Source organism: Haliaeetus leucocephalus, unplaced genomic scaffold (assembly GCF_000737465.1).
Source record: "Haliaeetus leucocephalus isolate CR32 unplaced genomic scaffold, Haliaeetus_leucocephalus-4.0 Scaffold702, whole genome shotgun sequence".
Taxonomy (NCBI): domain Eukaryota; kingdom Metazoa; phylum Chordata; class Aves; order Accipitriformes; family Accipitridae; genus Haliaeetus; species Haliaeetus leucocephalus.
In genome coordinates, this window is record NW_010973138.1 from 944322 (window position 1) to 962832 (window position 18511).

The window sequence follows — 18511 nt, forward strand, 5'->3', positions numbered from 1 at the left end:
TTAACAAAACCTTTATTAAAAGTTCATTGTTTACTAGTAGCTGATACTCTTTGGCAGAACCCCATTTGCTAAATCAGGACTAATATTCCCTTTTGTCCATGTTTTATTTTCTCTGTTAGTCTCAGAAGCTACTCAGGGCAGGGTACTGAGCTCACTCATGCAGCCATGGTGAAGCAATGGTGTCACAGGGACTCTGCCTTTAGACAGAAATACAAGACTAGGTCACGTCTAAACCAAGGCATTTTAAATAATGATTTTATTACTTGTCTTGGCAGGAATGAGTTCGTGGTTTGCATGTTAAATATTCTCCTCTTCTTCCATCTACCTTATCTTCCACCCAAAAGTCACAGGTAGGCCCATGGTTTTGACTTCTCCCAAGAGCTAATGCTTTGCAAGGTGACTCTACAGCTGCTAGATCTCTGCCTTGTTAGAAAAAGCCAGGGACAATAAATATTGCAATAGACGTAAAATGGAAGAATAGAACACAAAAGCAATGGCAAATTTATTACTAAGTGTTACTTCATGTGATGTTTTATGAGCAGGTAAACTGTAAAATGGTACAAGGACAAAGAGGAATTCATAGTGCATGACTAGCTAAGGCAGAAGAAAACATAAAATATCGTTATTGCTGATGTCTTCCCACATTGCATTTTTACTGAAATTATTTGCTAGTTTTGATCAAAAAGGAATGTTTGTCAGTATGCAGTCTGGTATTGGCACACAGAACCTTTCTGTCACTGATCACAGCCCAATGCCTAACAGCTGTTGGATCTCACACAAAATAAGTCATCTTCATTTAGGTTCAAGTGGTATGTCAATTCACATGATCACTGACAACGCCAGCCAGGCTACCAGCCAAAATAGAGCTCTTGAAAGAAGATGAGGGAACTCCAGTGAGACAAGGAGGGGGAGCAGGGGGATATCTTCCTGTGGACGGGGTCTGTATTCTACCTGTTGTCTCAGCAGAGAGTTAGAAATAATCCCAGGGCTATGCAGCCACCATTCTTCCCAGATACTAAACTCATTCAAATACAGGAAATTAAAGTACAAACTTACTTGATGCTGGGATCCAAAGCCACGCTTAGGTAAAGTAGCTTAGTTTTGGTGTTTAAAAATTAATAAATCTTTAGACATCCTTATATAGCAAATATTCACTCTACAGAGAATCCAAACAGATAAGCACTAACCATGGAGCCTTCTCCATTCCATTTGTCACCCATCACTGGATCGCATACTGGAATAGAATAAATCTAGCTTTAGAAATGGGGTATGGTTATAGAGACCCTGGTGGGAGGGAAAAGTTTTAGATAACAGTAGTGGCTATGTAACAGCACTGAGCACCTGATAGCTTGTATACTCTCACAGCTCTTGCAGCACATTCAACCTGAAATTTATAACTGGTAGCTGCCAATTCTGAAAGAGTAGGCCATGTGTCTTAAACAATTGTCAGAGGGTTGTAGTCACCCTCTCCTACCTGCCTCCATGTTGTTATGTCTGAAGGTGATGAGGATCAGAGGGTCTGACCACTGGGAATAAAGGGGCTTTTGTTATGGAAAACGCAGAGAACCCTTCCCTTCACTCCCCAACCCAAAACTCTGAAATAGTAGTATGGTGGGGAAGAAACACGGGAGAAGCTAATAGCTGTGAAGAGTCCTATTTTTACTGTAATGTAAAAAGATACATGCCAAACGTACACTCTAAAATGCTGTGTGTACACATAAAAAGAATTGTGTGTATTAAAATGAAACAAGAAGAAAATCCATACCAAAGTACATAAACTCATACTTGGTGTAATAATATTAACACACATTTTGCACAGGTTCTGAATCATCAGCATTATTAACAACATATTCCAAGCACCTTCAGTTTCAAAGTGAGGATGTAAACAGCCTAGCCTTGTACTTTAAAAAGGAACACTTTTCATTGTATTAAAAGAGCTTTTAGCAGATAAAAAAGAAATACAAACCCAAAGGTATCAAATCAGTGTCCAATCAGTATTTAAGGAGGTTTCTATGAGTAAAAAAGAGGGTAATTTGTTTTACATTTTAAAGTATTTTCCTTACATTATAATCTATTTATTAAATATAACAGATCTTAGAAACTTAGCTGTGTTCTCACCATCTGACCACTTCCTTCCTGTTCTACACAGCGAGATGTTTCTTCCGGCTCATACTCCAACAGAGTTTTTAGCTTTCACTTACTAGTATAAGGCTCTGGAGAGCCAGAAATGCAACACTGTAAAGGCTAAAAAGCAACAAAACCTAAGCTCATGAAATTATCTGTGCTACATTTTCCTAAATGAGAACTGTGCTTTGAAAATTTTAAGTCAGGTATCACACTCCACAGTATTACAACTTGCAAATCCTGCGAACCATTCTAGGTGTTTCCTGACCACACAGTTTACTGAACCTGAAGATGACAGGCTCAAACTGTTATTCACAGCTTTTTATCCCACCGAATCCCCGATGACTTTGCCCTGCCACTCTAAACGTTTAGCCTGTACTGGTTATATTCAGAAGTCCTGAAACAGAGTCAGGAAGGAGCGAGGAGAATCTTTTCTCATAGGTTTCAGCCTGATGTGACACGTTGATGACAGCAGCTGCTAGAGGCTGTACCTCTTTTGAGTGCTTCTAGGTAATCTTAGCAGAGGGCACCAGAGCTAAAAAAGCCTTGGAGTTTTAAGCTAAATTACGAAGCTCATAAGGCACAGTTAGACACTTCTTCTGCCATGTAACATGAAACCATGGCAGGGCAACACGGGAGAGTCTATCCTGCTTTTGACTGACTTGGACATCAAGGAGAGGCTTCAGCTATCAGCACTTATAGCCTATGCCTCTGAACTACGAACAGCTGCAGTCGGCTAGGATTTTACAAGCCTTTCTTTGATACAGACAATCAGTCCTCAAGGCACATTCTCATTTGGATGGCATAATGCAAGAAACATACTGAAAGGCATAAAATCAGAAAGATAAAAAACCAACTCCCTCAACACTTAAGCAATGCTGAAACGAAACTTCACTGGAGCCTCAGCTGGTCCCAGACAGATCAAAGCACAAGATGGCTGTGAAATGCTGGGTAACATCAGAACAGCATTTTCATCCTAAAACATGAAAATGATGGGTATATACAATGATGAAGCAGAAAGGATTATAATACACATCCTTACCATACACTAGATTAGAATTCTGTTGCTTCAACTCCTGGACAATATCCACCACCATTGCAAGAAATGACGTGTCTCTTGTATATCCTTTGGGAAAAACAAAGACACTTTTGAAGTCTGTTTTCATGAACGCTTTTTTTTTTTTTAAATTTTGGATAGGATTGCTGCATACTTCTCATTCTTTGGAACAATGCATTTTTAGAACAAAGTTGTCTTAGTATTTCATTCAGGAATAATAAATGGAAGACAAATTCAGACAGTGCTTGCATGACTACAAATATAACCTTAAAAATCCATTTACTAATGGATACTATATATAAAGGGCTCACACAGCTTCAAAATGCTTGAACATATATACAAAAAAGTCAGGCTGAAAGGAAAAAACACTCCTTTTCTTCAAAACAGCAGTCTGAATCAGTACTATTCATCATGTAGTAAATAAGAAATATTTTAAATTCCACATACTTTTCTCATACTCTTGGTTTGAAGCAGGTTTTTTATTATTATTAATGTTGGTGCTGATACACTCCAATACATTAATGCAATGGAGAATTAATCTTGAGTATTTTAGAGCAACGGCCAATATACCAATAAAATTCTATTTTTAGGCTTAGCAGTGAAATAAGCTGGAAATAAGTTTTATTATATCTCAAGGCCCTGATCACAATGCTAGCACCACAATATTCTTATTTAATCATTTATTATTTTATGGATGTTTCTTTATATATTTATTTTATGTATTAACTTTATTTACAACATTTATTAATTAATAATTTGATTTTAATTTATTTTAGTTCATTTAATAGTATTATTTTTAGCAAGGTGGCTTCTTCAAACCTTCAGCTTGGAAATATCCACTCTACTAAAATACTTAAAAATAAATTTTGGAGATTTTTTTTTTTTACTTGCAAAATCGATCAATTCTGAGATGTTGCAGAGAAACGGAAAAAAGCTTCCAAGATTTTTGGCCAAAATGCTTTGTCTTACGACTATGAAATGCTGATAATCAGTCAAAAAAGCCAAGTAAAGATTTTTGTTTAAAATGACCTGTGATGGCAGACTGGCTGAAAAAAAAAAACAGAGTAAGATTAACATTATTGACAGAGGCGTTTCAAAAAATTTAACACTAAATTGGAGTTTCTCTCTTACCTTGAGTCTTTCACTGTAAATGAAACAAATATATGAAGATCTACAAGTAACTAACAGTCACAAAAGTTAACAAAGTGTTATTTTGTAAAATCAGCCTAAAGATAAAAATTATTATCTCAGCCAAGATATCTACAGTCATCAGACATAAAACTACAGTCAAATCCCATCTGCTGACTGATTTGTTTTCAGTGTTTGAATAATCATATCCAGGTTGTTGGAGGCATAAAGTACAGTTGTGCACTATAGTGAATGGCTGTTCCTGTTTGAAGAGAAAAATCTGTCTTTTGGCCCTGAATGAAAAAAACCTGAATCTTAAGTTCAGCCACAGCCCAGCTGAATACTAAAACACTGAGAGTGTTATCAGATCTTAAGAAATTAGTGCCATTTCTACCCATGCCTTCTTTTTGTCCATACTGAAAAAAATGGCTACTCCAAACAATATTTTTAAACATGAACACCACACTGACCCATCTACCCACAAATCCTATTTTAAAAGGCATATTAATAAATATTCCTTTTTTTCTCCAAAAATTTCTTTCTGCTGAAGATTTCTGGTTTTCCTTCTACCATTTTTAATTTCTTACATCTGTTTTGCCAGTACAAGACAATGATAAGAAAGGAGTTGGGGTCTCTTCCAAGAGTTGCAAGTAAAATAAAAAAGGAACATTTCAGCTAAAAGAATACTCAAACATTACTTAATAATTTTGCATACTAACATCTCCTGAAAACTGCCACAGTACAGTGTGCTTTTCCTGGAAATGTCCTCTGTGCGAGTTCTTTCAAGGAAAGAAAGGGCGTTTGTCTATTTCTCAATCACAAAGAACCCATTTATGCCGAAATTAATTTCTTAACCTTAGTTCAGTCTATATTCTATTCAGCCTCCTTTACTTTGGAGATATTCCCTGAAAAAGAACTGACCATAACTCTTCAGACATGCCATACCCTTCAAGCCAGAATGACTGCTTTGGGGTTATAATCCATACACTTAATGTCTTCAGTTTTCCCTGTGTATAAAGCACCTTCCTTCATGTGGAAGGCATGAAGTCAATCAAATCTGGCAATATATTTCTGTTTACCTTTAAAAAGTGACTGTTCACTGCTATAAAAAATGTATACTGTAATCTAAACCAGATGCATAGCTCTTACTGAGGTGAAACCTGATCAGTAACTTACATTTGAGAAAGAGGAATTGGATGAGGAGCAGTTTTTAATAAAAACAGCACAGAAAATCTCTGCTTTCTATAAAGCATGCTACAAGAAGTTCTTTGCCTGTATTTATAAATGCTTTGCACCTAGTGGCAAGCAAAGGAAAACACTGCACTGTCATTATGTCCTGCAGAACTGTACCTACTCAGAGGACCTACATAGGAACAAGAGGAAAAAATCAAGAGATATGACAAAGACAAAACCAAAATCCAACCCTGCTTATACTTTGCTCTGTATCCAAAGCACTACCCCTTAAAGATCAAGTAGAAAAAACAAGGACAGACAACTGTGTATAAAATCATGCTATAGTACTGCAGAGTGCCAGTACTGCTAATTTAGGAGAAAGGGTTAAACTCATGTCTTCATAATAAATTTAAAAACAATACTCTGACATTCCTCATCCTTTTTTTAGTAGAGGCACTCCCAAAACATTAATTAAGCCTGTACAAGTCTGTAAACTATACAAGGGGATCAATTTACCCACCCAATTACAACCTTCAGGCTGGAACACTGGCTGTTTCAAACTAAACAGCATGAGCAGTTGAAACTATAATATACAGATGAAATTGCATGAGGAATCAAAGGAGGGAAAATGTAATTGCTTGGTTTGGAATAAGGAGCGATATGGTTTATATTTATGTACTTTTGTTTACATCTCATGGGAACTCCAAGGAACAAGCTCTTCTTACCTGTGAGTACATAATCATACCGGTTGACCTCATTCAGCTTAAGTCCATCGTACAGTTCATGAAGCTCATCTGAATTTAACACCTGACCCTTCCAGTGGGCATAACCTGCAAAATAAATGCCAGATAATTTTTTAAGAGCTACATTTTCTATTTAGGATCACACAGATTATATACTTGGAAGGACTGTATCAGATATTAGCACCAGAAAGCATTTCTACCTCCTCTTCTGTAAAATGCTGTTGCTGAATGAAAGCTGCTGTCAGCGGAACAGTTAACACGCTCAACTTCTTCTTAGCACCTCTATTTCCCACAGGAACTAGAGTGACTACACTGGAGTTTGAGACTGTCCATTTATCAGCAAATTAAGCAGACACACACACGCTCCTGCAGGTTTTCCCATGGAGCCTATACAACTATCCCTGCCCTGTGTGGAGGGGGACAAATGTATGTTCCAGACTTCACTGGAGGAGGGTGTCAGTATAATCTATTTTTGTTATTTAATACTATAAAAAAAAGAAAAAGATTGAGAGCTAGATGACACTCTTAAACAGGCTTGTGGATCTGTCTGGACACAGGCATGCAGCACTGCTGCACCCATCAGATACAGCATTCACTGGGACCTGCATATAAGGAATAGACTGACCACAGCAGAACATTGTCATGGATGCTCTTTAAACATACAATGTCATCTGGCAGATTTCTTCCACAAATAGCACAGTTTTAATGCTGAGGACCCTGGAAAAGCCAAATGAGTATCAGAAAGACACTATAAACAGACGAATAACAGCCATACACTCTTATCCTTGAATGATCTCCAAGAATTACAAGCCAATATTCTTGGCTGAGAAGTGGATGGAAGGTGAAGTTACTTGGGAGAAGCTGACCTGATTTCAGCAAACAATGGACCAAGCTTCATGGCAGCCAATTTCAAGGTAAAAAAAATAAGCTAAACTTCCTTGACAGACTCTAAACATTTGTTGAAAAACATAAAAGCACCTTGCACCTTGTCATCAAAATCTGCCCATCTAGATGGCAGCCATCACTGCCTGGTGTATAAGAATGGGGCTTCCTCCAGGATATTGGATGAAGCACCCACAATTTAACTCTTCCAACCTCCATAAATTAACAGTTTGTTAAAAAGCTTATCCTTTTATTAACTGGAATTAGGAAAAGTGAAATGTTAAATGAGGTATCTTCTTCCACACCACCTCTGTGTGAAGACAGTGGTATTTTGTTTGTTTTAACTTCTGCTCTCTGAGTTAGAAAATTCTGCTATAAAAACTGTTGGCTTTGATTATCACTCTAAACTGTGTTATTAGAGTAACTGCCAAAAGGTGCCTAGAGCCTAGGATAAGCACATTTTTCAGTTTTCCTTCTTATGAATGCAAATACACCCACAGTAGGGTGAGCAGATGGATCATTTTGTTCTCCTCAGCTCACAAAGGCCTAGCCTCTAAAACACGACTTGCTGCCAGCTGGCTGGGGGATTGACTCACATCAGCCACTACATTTCTCTCCCTAGCAAATGCTTTTCAAAAAGTCTCTGTGAAGAAAGGGACAAAGTGAGGGATTCCCATTTGTTAGGGCTGTAGTTCCATTGCAGAACATAGTGATATTCAAAACGGCAACACCTAACATATAGGCAAACATCTAGCCCCAAGTATATGAGGAACCCTTGGCTACAACTAACTCAAGTATTTGGCTTATTTAACACATATGCAGATGTTTGTTCTGTCACATCTGCAGCTTCAGAGAGAAATAATCTGCCTTCTCCTCTTCCCCGAATCTCTACTTCTATTAGCACTGCAAAGCCAGTCCATATAGAGACACAACAAGAGTCCTTTTTATTCCATTGTGCCCATCAATGAAACTGAATGCAGTTTTCACCCAGACTCAAGGTCAGCTGGCAAAAGAGCAGTCATTCATCTTACACATGGCCATAAAAATAACTACAATAGATTGTCCAGACAATCTAGATACTCTCGGGAGCCATTCCTACAGAGGGACGCTGCACATTCACTATTTAACTAAAAGTTCACCTTCCTATGTCAAACTGTCTTAAACTGTTAATGCACAGGGTTCATGTCACACTGATCCTCCACTGACGGAGGGAAATAATGTTAGAAGCAGCCCAGCCTTAGCTCAGGAATTGTAAGTTACCCACATGGGACAGGGACATTGAACTCTGTAGCAATGACTTCCAAGGGCATCTAGAGGATCCTTTTTAGCACCTGATAAGACATGTAATACAACCTAAAGTCTAATCACACAATAACTGGAGGAAAAAAGGCCCTAGGGAAGCCCCAGCTATTCAGAGAGAAGAAAAAGGGCAATGCCTTCACTGGATCTGCAGAGAACTGTGATTTCACTAGGAGCTGAATTATGTTCGAGTAAGAAACAAACAAAATCAAAACTGGCAGCAAGATGGAAACCATCCTAAGCCCTCTCCCCAGGGTAACTTCATGTAACATGATGAGCAGGGGCAAATCCCACGACCCTGAATTTATCCTACTCTCCTGGTGGAATATACAACCAAAAAGCATCTTCTGTAGAGGGACAGAAGAAAAAGCCAGTTACTCATGTTCAAAAATGGTTTTACTAACTGAAGGATTTATACCTTGGGGTCCCAGGAAGAGGGAGAGGGACTAACTTGAAAGGGAAAAGGCAAAAAATCCAGATAGATACTGTGTGGTCAAAAAACCACTGCATAGCTCTGAACCCAAAGCTAGTTAGCAGGGAATGCCAACAGCAAGCTTAAACATTTGAGGTCCAATTGGCTTTAGGGAAAAGCATGAGTGGTTGGACTTAAGGATGATAATGAGGAATCACTGTCTTCCTGGCTAGACATAAGAACTTGGCTGGCAATGAGTACATTTGAAGGCCCAGAGCTGCCTTGCAAGACCTAAAAGAAAGTCAGCTTCCTAGAAATGTTATCCCTATGCCTACACCACTAAGTGTGGGTATCTGAAAAACAGCAAGAGAAAACTTAAAATCTTCTGTTTAACTGTCCACTTACTATAACTCCTGCTCTGCAGTAATATTTCCACTGAGGCTCTCCACAATACAGAAGTTCAAAGTCTCACAGTACCTGGCTGCTTGCACACATTATACAAGAACCACAGCCAAGAAAACTAAAGAATGAGTTTCAAGTTTGTACCTGGCAGAACAACAGCATCCCATTTGGAGACTACAGAGCTGGTTAGGCATGGCAGCTGGATCAAATTATTACTCTTTTATCTTGGATATTAAGGTGAGATCTTGGCTTGTATCTTCCACAGAGGAAGAAAGCTGAGTCTTCCTTGTTTTGGTTACAAAACCACCAAGAAATTCCCCTCAGTGCTGGACTGAGAGAACAGAGAGAACACTGCAAATCATGATACAGCACTCCAAAACTGCACTTGGCTCAGACTGACTTCATTAGTCTCCCAGATTAGTAATAAATTTAAACACATAGATGAACATAAACATTTAAACATCTTTATACCCCTTCTGCTGATCTGTGTTACAGCCTTTTATTGCAATTAAATGTTATGTATTTGCTTTTAGCAGATAAGGGAATAAAAAACAGGCAGGATACAATGCCACTTGTCACTTATCCCTCTAAAATGATAAACGTATTCATTAGTCTCCAAGGAAATGCCTTGGTTCATCTGTATGAAAAAGGAAAAAAAACCAAAACCACAACCAAGAGAAGCAGCTAATACTGCACCCAAGATGAATTTACATACTTTTCTTTCTTGCCTTTCTCCACTGGTATATTTTTTGCTCTTTTGGAATGTATTTATAAGCCTCTTAATTACTTTCAAACACAAAGAAAAAAGAAAAGAATAAAAATCCTAGGCATACGAGAAGAAAAAAAAAAAACAAACAAAAACCCCGAACCAAACAAAAGTAAAAAACAAGCTACCATTTAAGTATAGCAAGGCACGTAAGATTTTGTTTTCTAACCCAGAACATTCTGTTCTGAGGTGTGAGCTCCTCCTGTGGTGCTCCTTGCAAAACTATTCCAAGTGGCTTCGGTAACCAAGTACTTTACATGGGAAAAAGGAAGAAAGATCTAGTGTTTAAGGCACATGATGGGCAGGCAATCTGGTCCCAGCTGTGTCACAAAATTCCAACACAAACTCTGGCAGACAACCTGTTCTAAACACATGACGTAATTTTCAGCTACCAGGAGGCCTTCAACAAAACCAGAAACACAGTACCAAACTATCCACTGGATTTTTTACAGCTCATCACTGTGGGAGTAAAATGCTACCAGTGTTAGGCATGATTGGAGATCTTTTCTTTCTGTCCCACACTGCACAGGTGTGAATGACTGCATATGGGTGGTAGACTGTGAAGAATCACATCAACAAGACATAATTATAATTTCTTATGTATTAGACCTACCAGCCAACCCAACCACCCACTACACACCCACTAAGTGGAAGTCAAAAGTGCTTTGCTTAAAAATAAAAAGGAACAGAAAAAAACCCAGGCTATTTGTTCTGGAGCAGTTTCAAAGGTGGGATTCGGATGGAAAAGTAAGCACGTTATATGCTTACCATTAACCTATCAATTAAAAACAAAAATGCAAATCACTGAAGAATTAAAAATGCACCCCCAAAAATCAATGATACAATAAAAAAATCTAGATTTTTATTTTTGCACATCAGACAATGAGATGCTTCTGCAAACAATACAGTAAAATAGAATAAAAAGCACAGAATCTTTGTAGGTTGCATGACAGCTTCTTTTATTTGTACATGAAGCATGATGCCATTCAAGGGTGAGTCACTCTAATCATAAAAGTTCCTCACCAAGCAACATGACAAACTGCTCTCCCAAGGGGACTGATTTAAAGCACATTTTCCGAATTTCAGGATTATCAGAGACTAAAGAAAGCTGAATTTTCTGAGCGGGAGTCAGCAGAAATAGGCCTGTTGTATCTCACTAATTTAAAGACAGGGCAAAAAAAAGCAATAATGATTCACCCAAGAAAGCCTGTTAGTCATAAATTCTCTCTGCTTTTATCTTTTGCTAACAAGACCAGGTTTAAAGATGGGGATGGGGAAAGAAAGAACACCATGTCCAAAATCTCACACACTTTGCTACCCGTGCCCCTCTGGTATGTGGCATTCTTTTAAAAACTAAAGTTCACAGCTAGATTTTGAAGGAGAAATTTGCCCTTCAGCTTTAATGATGACGACAGAAAGGGTTCTCATACAATCTTGTTCTTGTAGGAAAATCAAGTTATCTTCACCCATTCATCCAACACACGATTCCTATGTATTGTGGCACTGCTCCAGACACAAGCCACAGCCCAGCATGGCAGTTTCTGTTCATTAATCCCTACAGTGATACATTGATTTCCAGGTACTAGTGCAAGTTGGTGTGCAGGCACAGGTAAATGTTCAAGCTTGGAAAAGTCTTCGTGTGAGGACACCACATGTTCCTACATGCCTCTCTCAAAGGGGAGGTGCAAAGCCACTGGGCTTAGAATCTATCCTTCAGTTTAAGAAAGGGTAGAAAGGGTTTCATGAAAAAACTGCAGTGTTAGAAAACTAGACCTGCCATAAAAGGAGTATGTCGCCAACCTTCCTTTTCCATTCCTTCCTCTTTCAGCCAAATGACCAGTACTTCTAAATATAATCTCATTTACTCACACTTGGCAAGTGCCAAACACTTACCTAACTGTGATTTTCTTCTGAAAGCTCTGCTTCCCAAAGTCATGAAGTTGCGTGCAGCAATCTTTGGGATTTTTAACACATTTACTAAGATAATCAAGATTACAGAAAAAAAATTAACGTGACTTCTAAACACCAGGAGATAAAATAAAAATTCCAAACATTTTAAAGAGTTGTGATCTTTGAGACATTTTTGGTATTGGGATGTTCATTTAGGCCTTCTTATGGCGGGGGGAAAATCACTAATTTGTTGTTGCTTCTACCATCTTTGTCGTCTGCCAAACCTTGAATGAAGCACTGGTAACCGTTCTTCAGCTGTGATACTGTATGGGGTTTTCGTGGCAAGGTTTTGGTAGCTGGGGTGCTACAGGGGTGGCTTCTGTGAGAAGCTGCCAGAAGCTTCTCCCGTGTCTGACAGAGCCAATGCCAGCTGGCTCTAAGACGGACCCACCGTTGGCCAAGGTCGAGCCCATCAGCAACGGTGGTAGCACCTCTGGGATAACACATTTAAGAAGGGCAAAAAAACCTGTGCAACTGCAATTGCAGCCAGGAGACAGGAGTGAGAATATGTGGGAGAAACAGCCCTGCAGACCCCCAGGTCAGTGAAGAAGAAGGGGGAGGAGGTGCTCCAGGCGCCGGAGCAGAGATTCCCCTGCAGCCCGTGGGGATGACCATGGTGAGGCAGGCTGTCCCCCTGCAGCCCAGGGAGGTCCACGGGGGAGCAGATCTCCACCTGCAGCCTGGGGAGTACCCCACGCCAGAGCAGGTGGATGCCCCTGAAGATGGTTCTGACCCTGTGGGAAGCCCGTGCTGGAGCAGGCCCCTGGCAGGACCTGTGGCCCCGTGGAGAGAGGAGCCCATGCTGGAGCAGGTTTTCTGGCAGGACTTGTGACCCCGTGGGGGACCCACGCTGGAGCAGTCTGTGCCTGAAGGACTGCAGCCCGTGGGAAGGAACCCACGCTGGAGAAGTTCATGAAGGACTGTCTCCCATGGAAGGGACCCCACGCTGGAGCAGGGGAAGAGTGTGAGGAGTCCTGCCCCTGAGGAGGAAGGAGCGGCAGAGACAACGTGTGATGAACTGACCGCAACCCCCATTCCCCATCCCCCTGCACTGCTGGGGGGGAGGAGGTAGAGAATTCAGGAATAAAGTTAAGCTTGGGAAGAAGGGAGGGGTGGTTTTATTTCTCATTACACTACTCTGGTTTGATTGGTAATAAATTAAGCTATTTTCCCCAAGTTGAGTGTTTTGCCCGTGATGGTAATTGGGGAGTGATCTCTCCTGTCCTTATCTTGACCCACGAGCCTTTTGTTATATTTTCTCTCCCCTGTCCAGTTGAGGAGGGGGAGTGATAGAGCGGCTTTGGTGGGCACCTGGCATCCAGCCAGGGTCAACCCACCACAGATACTATTAAAAAAATAAAAATCTTCCTCCTTTTCTGTTTTAAGAACCTGGTCATCCTATTGGTAATGTAATTTTCCTACCTTCAGACACATTCAGTTTATGGTCCAATAAAATCTCTATTAAGCTCTTTTAACGCCCTATAAAGCTGATTTAATCTTGAAACTGAAAGCCAATAAATGACAGGTACTCATCCATTTTGAGTGCCGAGTTATTTCACATGCAAAAATTGCTTCGTTTCTGGAAGATTACAACAGTTTTACCCAGCTATCAAAAACTAAACAACAAAAAATCCCAAACTTCAAAACTAAATACTTTAAAAAAGACATAAGTCACATCTAAGTATCTCTTAAAAACATGAGAGAACCTTTGTACTGTGCCAAAGTGTTCAAACAAAATAAGCAATTTTTTGCCTGAGCCAGGAAAGACCACACACCTTGTTTAATTATTACCTCTTCCGTGCCTCTCCTCAACAAGCAGAGATGGCTTTCTAGCTACCTTTGAAACATTCATTTCTTCTTCCCAGGGTGACACTGAATTCCTTCCATGATAGAAACATCTTATAACCTTCTGAAAGCTGCATGGAGGTCAACATAGTAAGAGAAGACAGAGGCTTCCTTGTCTGCTCTCTGTTCCAAAAATTAGCAGTTTATTAATAACACTGTACCTGTGAGATACTAGGAAACTCTCAACTTTTGTCTTTTCTTTTTTTCTTTGTCAGAAACAATTTTTGCTCTTTTCCAAGATGTTAAAGTAAGAATCTGTTCCCGGATTTTTTTTTTAAGACACCCTTAGAATTTCTTTATCCAGAGTAGATCTCCCCTCAAACAACCTGCCACCACCATGACAGTAGATGTGTCTCTACTAATCCAAAAATAGCAAGTCACTTGGACCTCCTGTATGGGTGAAAGATATTGCTAAAATAAACATAAATTTCAGCTTTCTTTTGAAAAATAAAAGTCCTCTAGCACTGTGAGTGTTAGGAAGTCTGAAAGTATAATGTGAGTGCATTGTGTTCAGGTTTAGAACCCAAGTAAAAATACACCCAAATGTATTAACAACCCACCCCCTTCCTCCCTCCAGAATGTAATTTTAGGATACTTGCTAGCTATCTGGGTGGGCACATAAAGAGAGGAAACATTGCATTTCAATACAAGCTCAGTATTCTTCTGTTTGGGTTGGTAATATGAGTGTCATAGGGCCATAATGCACAGAAAACAGTACTGAAGACTCCCCCGTTCACAGGCCTGCCTGTGTAGATGGCCGTATTTGTGTTACTTCACTGAGTTAATTAGATTACTGCCTAAAAAAGAAACTCACACCCTGAAGTAGCAGAACAGGATGTTACCACATCGTATCATGCCCTAATCCCAAATGCAGACTTTTGTGAGATTTGAATCAAAACATGAATATTACATTTCTGTCCTGTATCGTGAAAATGTGAATGAAAACATAAGACCAATCTCCTTTCCACTGTCATGTGATGAGGTGAGCCACATGTTGAGTAGAGCTGAGTGACTGGAGTGGTATCTGGAGACATACGTAAAATTTTACCTGTGTGGTTTGAAAACTGGACAGAGTTCACCGTATCAACTTCAAATCCCAAAACCTGTAACAGAACACAGGATTATTTCTTTTACTAACACAGCTTTGTTAATATGTTATCAATATCACAAAACACAAGAAAGGATTCTTATTTCCTAGTGCATATGTAAAAATCTTGAGTGCTGTTTCAAAGTGAAAGCTGAGTCAACATACATGCAACATAAACAAACAACGCAGTACTTTACTACAGCAGCGGACATGGAACAAAAGTGACACTGGCAACAGCACCAGAAAAACAGAGCTCTGGATCCTCAGGCTAGAGTTCATCTAGGGATAAGGACGGAGAGGCTGGTCCAGTAGCAATCACTGCCTTGGCTAGTCTTTCTTGTCAAGAAAAGCAGTCTAAATTTCAAGGTACTAAATTAATGCAAAATACGGTGGGAGGATGCTGTTAGTATTCCAGAAAACCAATCTTTCCAAAAGGAGGACAGAAGAATCTTAAAAGGGATCAATGTTATGAGCCATACTTGGATGTCACAGGCAGTTTCTTTATAACTAAAAGAGAATAGAAAGAAATCACAGAGAATTAATTTGAGGCATGATTAGGCAATCAAAAGGACAGTGCTTTTAAAAACCCAAAGTAAAAAAAGCCTAAAGCATGCTCCAAAAGCCACCTGCTACCTAACATTACCAGCAAACCAAACACTGAAATATCAATGAATTTGCTAGTGCAATCAACAAACACATTCTTGTTGCCCAAAAAGAGATAAATATAATGAAAACAAGAGCATTGAATCAGGAGAAAACTAATGCATTGCTGTTCAAGCCATTTTTAGACATTTCTATCTGGCATGAAAGAAATTCTAATGCAACAGTGACATAACAGTCTAACATTTAATATTTATTTCCACATTCTACTTGCTCTGAGTAAGAATTCTCCCCAAAAGATGAGCCACTAAATATGGCTCAGTGAGTCACACCAGGAGATAATAGTAATGATGCATCGCTGTTTATGATCCACTTTCAGGCAATTTGCTGGGGAGGGGGGAGTGAACAAGCGAAGCTTTTGCCAGTCACGTTTTTCACTGAGACGCACGCCTCTCCCTTTTTATCACAAAGGCAACCCCTTCACATATATTAAAAATCTCTGGGTGTATTGTGCCAGACATTAGGTTTTCCCTGTGTATGTACTTTCTCTCACACATGAAAGATGTTAAGTGGTAAGCCCCTTATTTCAAACCCTGGGCCGTTACAAGATGGAGTTACGTGCTGCAATACGTAGTTCCTTCTGTCTGCAGGTACTGCATTTCTGTCATTTTACAGCTCAGAGTCAACACAGGTCTTCACAGAATAAATCTCTTCTTTCAATATATAACAAAGGTTCCTGTTCATCCCTAACCAGAAAGCAAAGTAATCTTACATTTATGATAAGACAGAATGGTGGGTTGTCTCAGCCTGATCAAATTAAAATTACCCTAAGCTTCTACTCTCACTCCGGTTTCTTGTTTCTCCTTGGTGGATTGGATTTTATTTTAAAGACCCAGGAATTAAAGGGGTGAGAACATGGCAAGACTGTTATGACCTTAACCCTGATGTTTGCACATGCTCTTCAAAGAAATAAATGAGAATACTGCCTCTAACCAGACTGTCATCCCATGTTCAATTCCCCCCCGTGCAATAAACAAACCTAAGAATTTCTTATTTCCTTCAAACATCTTGGGAACAACTGTGAATTAATCCATTTCTGTGCAATATTTACATCACATCTCTCCAACTATTTAACACCTGACACTACAGAACACACTTTCTATGATTTACTAGCTAATCAGATTTACACTTAGTGCTTTAGGGAAGAAGAGCACGCACAACTGCTTGTAGGGAGGGCTGTTCTATAACATGGATAAGCACTGTACCAGCTGATGGCCACCAGAAAGAGCAATCCTTCTTTACTGTCTCCACCAGTACTCGCTGTCATTTGATTTCTCAACAAGCTTTTCTGTAGGATTAGGGATTTTTGGTTTGTTTTGGCCAGTTAATCTGCTTCAACCAACAGAAGGGAAAATACAAGGGAGGGCACATCTCTTGGAGACAGCTACGTGTCAGGTTAGCTTGGCTGGGCACTTGGTAAAAGAGAGTTTAAAGTGCTTTTGAATAGTTGAGGAAAAGTCACAGACAGCTCAAATTCAGCAAGGGACCTTGATATTCTCACTTTTTTCATCAGTGCAAAACAGGCTAAAAAGCCTTTAAAAGTCTCCATAACAATCACTTACTGGTGTTAGTCTACTCTATCACAGTTACTAATTTGCCCTAAAGTGTTGTTTTGAATAAACATACATGACTGTAATCTAACACACCTAATTATGCAATTCTCTAGTTCAGATTGAACCCTCAAAATAAGCCATGGTTACTCTACTTCAAGGAATTTTCCTTCTATAAAGATTCTTATCAAAACAGAGAGTAATTAAAGGACATAAAATGTCATTTAAAAACAAAGTATAATTAGAAAACATAATTAGTACTACCTTTGAAATAAGAGCCACAGATGTTGAGGTCTAGGCTTACTATAAAGTATTAAAATAAAAAGAATTATGAAGTCAAGTTCAGCCAGTACGTGTTTGCTACCAAGGCAAACTGATTGAAAAGTCTCATGGAATTTAGTCATCAGAAGATGACCTGAAAACAGTGTATATTGAAGTGCTAAAAGCAGCTTTTGACAGCAATCATCCCTTCTAGCGCTAGAGAGAAAACTGTGTCTTAAAATGAACTACACAAACCAAAATTAACAACTTGATCATTTAAAGTGGATAAGGAAATGCTATCTTCCTCCTTCAACCAATGATTAAAGAACAGTATCAGTTAACTATCATCCCTGCATATCTAAAGGACCATACATATCAGAAACAGTTTCTGGTTCACTGAATGATTAATACTTTCCCTGCTTACAAAGGAAGCTGTATTCAAAAGATGTCTTGTTAAATCTTTTTAATATATACCCATATTTTTAATTTCTTGCGCAGAGCTAACTAAAAGCACTGATTATGATTTTTTTTAATTTAATTAAGAAGTTCTATCCAAACCAGAGGTTAAATATATCTTAAGTGAAAGTTAACTACCTAATTAGAAATACACGATTTCTGCATGTACAGATCTAGAAAACTGACATCAGAGCAAAATTTACTGAATCAGGCAAATCACACAAAATCAATAAATTCTGTCTCTCATATTTGTACAAAAAAGTACCAAGTATCACCTGAAATTATGCATTTAGCTGAGCATCAACCATTTTTTCAATGTTATAAACCAGTAAGAATCAACCTTTCCTTTGGAAAATGACTAGAAAGTACAAATTCAACACAGGACTAAACTCAATTATTTATATCAAGTTTCTTCCTTGCTAATATGAAACACACTTATATTACTTATTTTAATTCATGGATTTAAAATCAATCCACTCCAGTTACTGATGTTTTTTCTACATACAGAAACAAACCTTTTCATGTTTCTGAAGTGTGTATATATATATATATATGCGCGCCACTTCAGTTGTCACCTCAACACCTCTCCTTATTTCATGAGCAATCAAAATGCTGTAATTCAGCAAAGAGTGCACGTGAAATGGTATATAAATATAAAGTGAGATCTATACAGTGGTTTTATGGCATTCAGTCAACAGAGAACAAATTCAGGCTGG

At 38.9% G+C, this 18511-nt stretch overlaps 1 protein-coding gene across 1 annotated transcript in view; it reads right to left on the minus strand.

The window, feature by feature from the left end:
- Positions 1-18511, minus strand: part of PDXK (pyridoxal (pyridoxine, vitamin B6) kinase) — a 44692-nt gene that overhangs the window by 7694 nt on the left and 18487 nt on the right. The window contains exons 2-5 of the mRNA XM_010580244.1: positions 14830-14884; positions 6208-6312; positions 3167-3250; positions 1188-1234 (exon numbers count right to left, since the gene is read on the minus strand). Coding sequence (XP_010578546.1) covers positions 1188-1234; positions 3167-3250; positions 6208-6312; positions 14830-14884 — 291 coding nt within the window. The remainder of the gene's footprint in view (positions 1-1187; positions 1235-3166; positions 3251-6207; positions 6313-14829; positions 14885-18511) is intronic.